Source organism: Hippopotamus amphibius, chromosome 3 (genome assembly GCF_030028045.1).
Source record: "Hippopotamus amphibius kiboko isolate mHipAmp2 chromosome 3, mHipAmp2.hap2, whole genome shotgun sequence".
NCBI classification, from domain to species: Eukaryota; Metazoa; Chordata; class Mammalia; order Artiodactyla; family Hippopotamidae; genus Hippopotamus; species Hippopotamus amphibius.
Window position 1 is genome coordinate 30880519 of NC_080188.1, and position 10163 is coordinate 30890681.

At 39.6% G+C, this 10163-nt stretch overlaps 1 protein-coding gene across 9 annotated transcripts in view; it reads right to left on the reverse strand.

Annotated features, from left to right (window-relative positions):
* AASDH (aminoadipate-semialdehyde dehydrogenase) overlaps positions 1 to 8402 on the reverse strand; it is a 51170-nt gene extending 42768 nt beyond the window's left edge. For 7 of the 9 annotated variants that reach the window (XR_009052673.1, XR_009052671.1, XR_009052672.1 and 4 more), the window contains exons 1-4: positions 8141 to 8402; positions 4437 to 4711; positions 4227 to 4347; positions 771 to 1090 (exon numbers count right to left, since the gene is read on the reverse strand). Coding sequence is in view for 2 of the 9 variants with exons in the window: in XM_057727625.1 (XP_057583608.1) it covers positions 771 to 1090; positions 4227 to 4347; positions 4437 to 4666 (671 nt within the window). In the remaining 7 variants the exon portion in view is untranslated. Of the gene's footprint in view, positions 1 to 770; positions 1091 to 1835; positions 1888 to 4226; positions 4348 to 4436; positions 4712 to 8140 lie in introns of those variants that run through there. The other 2 variants (XR_009052674.1, XR_009052675.1) reach the window with 2 other exon arrangements.
* Positions 8403 to 10163: the final 1761 nt, after the last annotated feature.

Sequence of the window (10163 nt, forward strand, 5' to 3'; positions counted from 1 at the left end):
TTCAAACTTCTCCAACAGAGCATACCAGGCTCCTGCCCCCTCAGGTCATATGACTGTTACCCTCCCACTCTTCAGGTCTGCGCAGTGCACTCTAGCAAGCCAAACTTCTTCTTTCTCCCATACCTCTGCTGGTACCTCTGCCAGGAATATGTTTCCTCTCTTCTTATTAATAATTAATAAGTGGGCTTCCTAGGTGGCACAGTGGTTAAGAATCCACCTGCCAATGCAAGGGACACAGGTTCGATCCCTGCACCAGGAAGATCCCACATGCCACAGAGCAGCTAAGCCCATGTGCCACAACTATTGAGCCCGTGCTCTAGAGCCCGTGAGCCACAACTATTAAGCCCATGTGCTGCAACTACTGAAGCCCACACACCTAGAGCCCGTGCTCCACAAGAGAAGCCACGACAATGAGCCCATGAACCACAATGAAGAGTAGCCCCCACTCACCGAAACTAGAGAAAGCCCACGTGCAGCAACGAAGACCCAACACAGACAATAAATAAATAAATAAATAAGTTTATAAAAAATATAATTAAGAAGCAAAGCTTCCAACCATATCATTTGATTGTTGTTTGGCTCCAGGTCTGGATCAAAGAGATAAAACCCTACTCTGCAGAGAACTAAAGTTCAGATACAGCTGAAACAAGAGACCCAAGTACTTAGGACTGTCAATTTAGAAACAAGACTATTAAAAAACAGATATTTTAAAACTCATTTTCCCCTTTAAAATAGAAGTTGTGAAGAAGGATTCTAAAGACAGAACTTACCGAAAGTGTTGGATGTTTGGCACTATACATGTATGAGGGACTCTGACAACCTTAGGTGTCCCTGTAGTGCCTGATGTATGGAGAACATAGGCCAAGCAATGCTTTAGCCTCACATCCATGTGCTCTTCTGACTTTTCTTCACTGCTGTTCTCAGAATTCATGCTCTTTGTCATTTTTTCTTTTTCATATTTCTCTTTTCTGTCATTTAGTATCAAGTTCACCTCAACATTTTTCCAGTGAAGTCTGAAGAGTACTAGGTCATTATGTTCTACTGTAAACATATCACAGTTCAATAATGTTTCATAGGAAGATCTGAATTTCTATGTTAAATGGGGAACAAAGTTTACAATATTAACGTTAAAAGACATTCTTTTTATATAGAATATTAATATTCATTTACTCATTCAACCAGGCTTTTTTTTCTTTTAAAGTACAGTTGACCTTTGAACACGGGTTTGAATTGTGCGAGTCCATTTATATGTGTTTTTTTCAATAAATACATACTACTCCTTCTAAGGTTGGCTGAAATTTGGGATGTGGAACTCCACATACCAAGGCCAACTGTTTAGTTTTGGTAGATTTTCCACTGCGTGTGAGTCAGCACACCTAACCCCCGAGTTGTTCAAGGGTTAATCATACTTGCTATATATCCAAGGATAAAAAGAGTAAAGTCTCAGTGTCCTTACTTTCAAACTCATCTTTAAAATAGAGACATAAAAACACACTACTGCAGTGCAATGTGGCGTGATAACGAAATATGCTTTAAATGTGAATGAGCACAGGCGATTTTCCCTGGCGGTCCAGTGGTTGAGACTCCACACTTTCACTGCAGGAGGTGCGAGTTCAATCCCTGGTCCAGGACCTAAGATCCCACATGCCATGAAGCACAACCAAAATAAATAAATAAATCCAAAAAAAGTGAATGAGAAGAGGGAAGGCTGAACTGAACTTGCTTAAAAGGTCAGAGACTGATTCTTCATATGTAATATTTGTGTTATAATTAGTTATTCTCCAAATAAAGAGGAGGGGTACTTTAGACAAACAAGTCAATACACAATATCTGACCTGACAAAGCTGGTGTTGTGGAGACCAGTAAGCATTCCAATAAGCTGAAGAACTAGGGGAGAGGGAGAAGATGCTGTTGATAGATGAGATGCTAATCCTTAATAACTATATACTCAACACCAAGGAGTTTAGACCTTAATCTGTAATGGGATCCAACTGAAAGTGGCAACAAAATAGACTAGACTTTGCTTGTCAAGGAGAGACTGATATGCAAGACTTGATAAATCAGAGCCTTTAACGAACCTTTCATAACAATTCAGATATATTATATGGGCTTGAACAGTCTGTTGCAGCAGAAGTGGACGGAAAGGGTCCAATAGTGCTTGATGACTTTCCGGATAAGGAGTGAGCCTAAGAAGATTGTTGAGTTTCTGGCTCAGTTATTTGGTAGATGGAAAAACAGATTAATACAGAAGTTTCCTTTGAGTATATCATTTTATGTTGATAAGCAGCAGCTTAATGAAGCATAACAAGTTCTCACAACAAAGAAATCAATATAAATGAGAGGAAAAGGTCACAACCCAGGAGCCAGTAGCGTTTTCTGTTTATGTTTGTGTTGTGGTATGAGGTGTAGGTGGTGGTATGTCGTATGATGTGAAAAAAAAAAAAAAAAAAAAAGAAAATTAAAGACCCACATATTCTTAAGACCTAGCTCAAAAACCATCCTACTTCATTAAAATTGTGCTATCTCTACTAAGTTAAGTATACTTTGCTTAGGGCAACATCACACTATGTAGACCTTGGGGGTACTAACCTTTTCTCTCCAATTATATAGGCAACAGAGGGGCAAGAATCATATCTTAGGCTACTTTCACATACCAATGCCCTCCCAAACACCCTGTCTCTAGTGCAGCATTTCTCAATCTCAACACTACTGACGTTTTTGACCAGATAAATCTTTGTGGGGGCTGTCTTGTGCATTGTAGGATTTTTAGAAGTATCCCTGGCCTCTACCCATTAGATGCCAGTAGCACCCTCTTTCCATCATGACAATAAAAAATATCTCCAGACAATTGCAGAATGTTTCCTGGCAGGTAAAATCATGTCCAGCTAAGAATCACTGCTCTAGTGGATCCTGGGCATAGAGTAGATGCTCCATAAATACTTCCTGATTGCTCCTGTGTTAAGTGAAGGAAGAACACTTACACTATCATCAAAACCATGGAACAGGAAGCAAGGTACTTTCTTTGGGGTTTGCTATGTACCCAACTCCTTCCTATACGCAGTTATAAAGAATAGCTTGATATTGACAATTAATTCTCCTACCTACCCAGGTTGTCTATAAAATTTTCACCGAGGTTGTTAAAAAAAATAAATATCACACCCTCATTTTAGTTTTGCTAACTTATCAACAAATAACCAATTTGAGGAACAGAAGAAAAAACTGTGGCCAGACACTGATATATGTATATTTAGAAAACATTTATGAATCAAATTAATACTTTACTGTCTCTTTCTGGAGGCCTTACTCTAATACCCATTATTCTCTAGGAAGTCCTCCATATAATATTTGAAGCTCTTGAATTGTCTTACTGCTATATATTACAGATACAGATGCACACACATATACACAAATAGGTAAAATACATTTAAGTTACCTCCAAATATAAAATGGTTCATATAGGAAATGGGTAATAATAGGCTAAATTGAATATACTTTCTATAATGTTTTCTCCATGGTAAAACAATATTTTATAAACAAGAAATGAAGAAATAATAATGAAATATGGGCTGCACCTTGCTTAACAAATAATACCAATTCTTGCTCCTAAAGCAGTGTTTGTTGGCTAGATCTCTGGTTGGCAGTCACTTAAAAATTTTAAAAAAATCATAAATTTAGTTTTCCAGAAAGGTCTAGTCTAAGTGCCAATCTCTTTTTCAAAATCCAAGCTTGGATATAGCTCTCTAATGCTGCCAACCACTGTAAGTTGCCATAAATATACAAAGATAAAAGTATCAAGTATTATAAGTTTCCTTTTAAAATATATAAGAACAACTTTAGAAAGAGAAAGTAAATTCAAAACAACGCACAATACATTGTCATGAGACTAGAAGATACGCTCATGCCATTGAGCAGTGGTTCCCAATGGAGCATGTGGGGTGGAGGGTGCCTCCAGGAGACATCTGGCAATGTCTGAAGACAATTTTGATTGTTGCAACTAGGGGGTGCTACTGGCAATTATTAAGTGATACCATGGGGGTTACTAAACATCCTATAATGTACAGGACACTCCTCACAACAAACACCCAACCCAGAATCTCAACAGTGCTGAGACCAAGAAATTTTGCTGGGTTAGTGAATTTAGAAATCAAGATGGGATGAGACCTGTCAATTAAAAAGTAAATGTAACACATTGAAAAAAAAAAACAAACTCAAATACGCAGACTTACATTAATTTGCTGTTTTTCAACAAGGATATACTTTAGATTACATTTTTTCATAAAATGAATTGATAATGCTGGTGGTGAATCTGGATCAACAGGCGCATAAGCAGCAGGGACTTGGAGAATTCTAAAGAAACAAAGTACAGTCAGCACAGAATATCTGTTGAAAATAATCTTACTTTAAGATATCAAATTTTTAGTTCTAAAAAATATTACCCCAAAATCCAAGAGGGTAAGTTTATCCCAGGATGGCAGTAGAGACCAATTTCCTGAATTCCTTGAAAGTCACAGTGTAACAGCAGAAAATCTGATAATTCTGAAGCAGCATTAACCACAGTCTTGTAGGTGTAATAAACTGGAGGCTGGTTGTTACATTCATCAAAACATACAGCTATTTTATCCGAATAAAGGGAGGCAGCCTGATGCACCAATTCCTGAAGAGTCATTTCACTGATGTTTATCTGAACATCACTGGTAGCAGAGAACTCTACCTATATTCAGAAATGTTAGGGGGACAAGGACTTTTAGGGAGTTTGCTTGGGGGGGGGGTAGAGAAAAAATTCTATACAATCACTTCTCACAAAAATAACTATGTCAAAGACACACAGTTAAAGAATCTCTGAACTATGAACTGTCCATGGTAACTTTGCTGAGAGCAATGAGGTTGAAATTTTGATAGAATCAACCTAACTCCCTGTCAGAGGTGGAAGAAAATTTGAGAGGGGAATGGTATACACATAGATGAGGTTGAAACAAGTAGAAATGTAGAATTCTCTCAAAAATGACCACAAAAAAAGAGATAATTACCCAATAAAACCAAATTTAAAGTACCACATGCTTAATTTTTTCATTTTTCTTCAGCTGTTACAGATTGATTAAAATAAAGTGGTTAAAATCCTGTATGGTGGGACTTCCCTAGTGGCACAGTGGTTAAGAATCTGTCTGCCAATGCAGGGGACATGGGTTCAATCCCTGGTCCAGGAAGATCCCACACGTCACAGAGCAACTAAGCCCATACGCCACAACTACTGAGCCTGTGCTCTAGAGCCCGATAGCCACAACTACTGAGCCCATGCCCTGGAACTACAGAAGCCCGCACGCCTAGAGCCTGTGCTCCGCAACAAGAGAAGCCACCACACTGAGAAGCCCACGCACTGCAATGAAGAGTAACCCCCTCTTGCCACAACTAGAGAGCCCATGCACAGCAATGAAGACCCAAAGCAGCCAAAAATAAATAAATAAATAAATAAATAAATAAATAAATCTTAAAAAAAACAAATCCTGTATGGTAACTCTGAAAAGACTAATACAAATGAAGTCTGCTTTTAGGAACTGAACTTAGGTGAAAGCATAATCAACCTCTGATAGAAAGAAAAGAAAAAACTCTTACATCCATTCAGTTTAGTCCTGTACATATAAACTGTGCTTATTATCATTATTTTATAACACAGCAAGTCATTTTTATAATTGTTAAGAAGTAAGCTCTGCACACTCTAGTTTGATTTTTATTTATTTATGTATTTACTTGGCAGCTTGCAGGATCTTAGTTCCCTGACCAGAGATGGAACCCAGAGCCCCAGCAGTGAGAGCGCCGAGTCCTAATCAATGGATTGCCAGGGAATTCCCTCTAGTTTGATTTTTAAATTGCCAATAAATTTATTGAAATTTAGACTCTAAAATATAATATTACAACTCAACAAATTATTGTATCAATACAGAGTTCTTTGGCCTTCTCAATGCAGATTCTATAAAAAGAAAATCTGAAACAGTATTTCATCAAAGGAACTTTAAGGATGACTGAACAACAACAAAGACCTCACAACGGCTAGTATTTCCTTGAAGGTAAAGGTGATTTTTGTTTTCCCTCTGTGAAATTTATTTTCTGGATTTCAAAGCAAGTAAGATTTATCAAATAGTCTATTTTAATTATTCAATTTTTTAAAATTTGTTTATACTTACTTGAACTCATTTCCCTACTGATTCATCCATGTCATTTAATCAATATCAGTTACAGAAAACATTCCTAAAGAGAGCAAAATGAACCAATAACTGCTGACACCCACATGGTTTGGAAATGCTATGATTTCTAAACAGAAAATTCTAAAATATAAAATAACTTTAGTACTTACAGTATTTTTTTTTACTTACAGAATTTTTAATAACTTTTCTATAAATACTAGCTCTTTCTGTGATGCACAAGATAAAATTTTTAAGCTTTCCTCATACACACAAATGACCATTACATGAATATAAGGAAAGATTTTCATAGCATGCACTACAATTATGGAAATGAGTCCATTTTGCAAGATTCAGTTAGTGCAGAAGGGGACCTTCGGCTTCCCTCTTCCCAAATGAATGACAAATTGCCTATACTACAGAACATATTATACTAAAGCATTTTAACAAAAACTTATAGTCTACATGCACAAAAACCTAAACCAACCATTGTTTTAGTGCAAAAACATACAGCAGTTAATTTTCCGCATGAGGACAATCTGGTTAATATACTATACTCTAAAATTAACTTGCAGGACTTCCTTGGTGGCGCAGTAGTTAAGAATCTGCCTGCCAATGCAGGGGACATGGGTTCAATCTCTAGTCCAGGAAGATCCCACATGCTGCGGAGCAACTAAGTCCATGTGCCACAACTACTTAGCCTGTGCTCTAGAGCCCGTGTGCTGCAACTACTGAAGGCCACGTGCCTAGAGCCTATGCTTCGCAACAAGAGAAGCCACTGCAATGAGAAGCCCATTCACTGCAACGAAAAGTAGCCTTTGCTCACCACAACTAGAGAAAACCCCGAGCACAGCAACAAAGACCCAACGCAGCCAATAAAAAAAAGTGTCCTCTTAAAAAAAAAAAAAAAAGTAGGGCTTCCCTGGTGGTGCAGTAGTTAAGAATCCGCCTGCCAGTGCAGGGGACACAGGTTCAAGCCCTGGGCCAGGAAGATCACACATACCATAGAGCAACTAAGCCCATGTGCCACAACTACTGAGCCTATGAGCCTCAACTGCTGAAGCCTGTGAGCCTAGAGCCCATGCTCTGCAACGAGAAGCCACCGCAATAAGAAATCAGCACGCCACAACGAAGAGTAGCCCATGCTCGCCACAACTAGAGAAAGCCTGAGCGCAGCAACAAAGACCCAATGCAGCCAAAGATAAAAATAAATAAATTAAAAAAAAAAAAGTAAAATAAAATTACTTGACATCAAAGTAAGGGGCAAAAATATAAAATGAATTAAATTCTTTTTTAAAAAGCCATTTTTTATGACAAATTACAACATTCACCACACATATCCATACAATTAAGATGTTTTTAAACTTTCAATTGCCAGTTTTCTAGTGGCTGCTACAGAGAATTAAGGCAAAAATCTATTGTTGTTGTTCATTTTCATTAACTGAATCATAAATACATTCGCTCTGATAGAAAATACTAACTGGATGCCCAAACATTTCTTGGACCATATAAGAAGGGGGTGGGGGTGGGGCAAAATCTGGTAAACAGATTATATATGTAATAGGATCATTACGTTTTAAGATATATGCTACTTTCTATCTGTAGAGGCTGCTACTTAGTCATCAGAAGTCTTAAGGACTCTTCCTAGGTTACTGACTAATTTAAAGACTGATAAATAATCTTAAACTTTTATTTCCCCGTATCCACTGGCTTCTTAACTTTCATTAAGCAGCTACGTTTAATAACAATGCACTTTACACCTTCCAACACATTTTTTCAATTGCTATTCGAAACCACGCTACCAAGACAGGGTAGGCTTATTTTCATTTGTGAAAGGAGCAGAGGGTCTAAGGCAGGGTGAGTGGAGAGAGCACACGGGTCAAGTTTGGATTTTGCACCACTTCATCCCGCCAGACACCAAATTCAAATCCGAGTCCAAGCGGTTCCCGGGAAGCTAAGCAAACCTGTGCGTGGTCAGCCCCAGGTGTCGTTGTACTTCGCCTCCCTCACACTTGTCCGCACTGGATACCGCCTCCAGCCGAGACACACTCAGAAGGCCTAGGGGTGAGGCAGTAGCCGGGAGGTCCGAGCCCATCCGGACCTTCTCCCGACAGTCCAAGCCCAACACTGCTTCACACACAGAGAATAAACCAACACCCCCCAAGCCTTAAGGCCAGCACACCGCGCAGCCCACCCCGGGTTCTGAACTGCCCAGGCTCCCAGAAATATTCCGCGTCGCCTTGCTGACGTCAGCACGAGCGACCCAGGCAGGCAGCGTCGCTCTGCCCCGCCCCTTCCCGGAGCTGCGGAGCCAATGGGAGAGAAGTGTTGGCGGCGCTGCTGGCCGCTCTCATCTCAGCTCTCGGCTCTAGTCTTGCTGGGTTTGCGAGGGCTTTGAAGTTGACCCGGTTGGAGTCGTAGCCTTTCATACTTGCCGAGAAACTCTGGGCAAGAAACTTTAATTCCGAGCAGTTGTCTCCTTGTTCACAAAGTGGGGATAAAGATATCACGTAGAGTTGATGTGAAGAGCGATGAAATCATTGTGAAATAGGAGTGACTGGACTTCATCCATTGGACCTTTTTTTATACCCTGCCCTACACTGTGGGGAACTGTGCAACAATGAAGCCCGCAAACGAAGTCCCTGTCATAAGTAGGCTGACATTTTAATTGGGAGAGATGAATTTAAATAACTAATTTCAGCTTTCAACAGGAACTATAAAGAAAACAGGTCTGAGGAGAGAGAGTTACTTAAGCTATATGCCTGAATAAAAATCTGTTTTTAAAAGGGAGATGTGGGGCTTCCCTAGTGGCACAGTGGTTAAGAATCCCCCTGCCAATGCAGGGGACATGGGTTTGATCCCTGGTCTGGAAAGATCCCACATGCAGCTGAGCAACTAAGCCCATGTGACACAACTACTGAGCCTGTGCTCTGGAGTCTGTGAGCCATAGCTATTGAGCCCGTGTGCTGCAACTACTGAAGCCTGCTAGCCTAGAGCTCGTGCTCTGCAACAAGAGAAGCCACTGCATTGAGAAGCCCGCACACCGCAAGGAAGAATAGCCCCCACTCGCTGCAACTAGCGAAAACCCTGTGCGCAGCAAATAAATACATTTATTTTTTTAAAAAAGGGAGTTGTAGTTGGAGGTAATTTAAATTAGTTATTTAAAATGTCAAGAGCAATAATCGTGATATTTTTAAAGCTGCTGTGCCAGTAACAGAGAGGAAATTGAAATGAGTCCTCCTACTGAGTTTATGATTAATCTCACTCCATGACTGTATTTCCTTTCTTGTCCTCTCTGACCTCAATCCTGTGTTAACTGAACACTAATCAACATGAATCAGATGACTTAAGATTGCTGTTGTTGACAACATCGTAAATGTACTAAAATTGCAGATATATATGTCATCATTAACATACAAACTCAGGATTTCTCCAGGGTAAGATGAACTCACAGATCTGTATCACCTGGCCAGAGAATCGTAAACTGGAGACAACCTGACTCACAAAACCACAATTAAGAAATGTAAGAAGACAGTGATTAATCCAAGTTTCTTTGCTCTTCCCCTTTAAAACATCCCTAACTTAAAGACCAAGATGGAATGGATCTGAGATCTGTCTCCCATTTCCTTGCTTGGCAGCCTGCAAGTAAACTCTTCCTTTGCTCTGAAGCTGGTGAGCCATGGCTATTGAGCCCGCGTGCTGCAACTACTGAAACACACGCTATCAAAGAGTTTGGCTTTCTGCACAGTGCACACAGGAGCACTTGCTCAGTTACAAAATGATTAGGGTTTTAGTTTTGCTTTGGCTAGGGGAAGAACTGAGGAGGCAGCCAGCCATTAATATGAAAAGGCATACGTGAAAAGACATAGGATGCTCTCGTGTCCTTAGGGTGTTGGTAATGTTGGTAATGTTTGTTTCATTATTGAAAATATCATTTTTCAATTCTGATATTAATGATAGCTTTTTTGAGTTTTTTTCCCCCTTGCA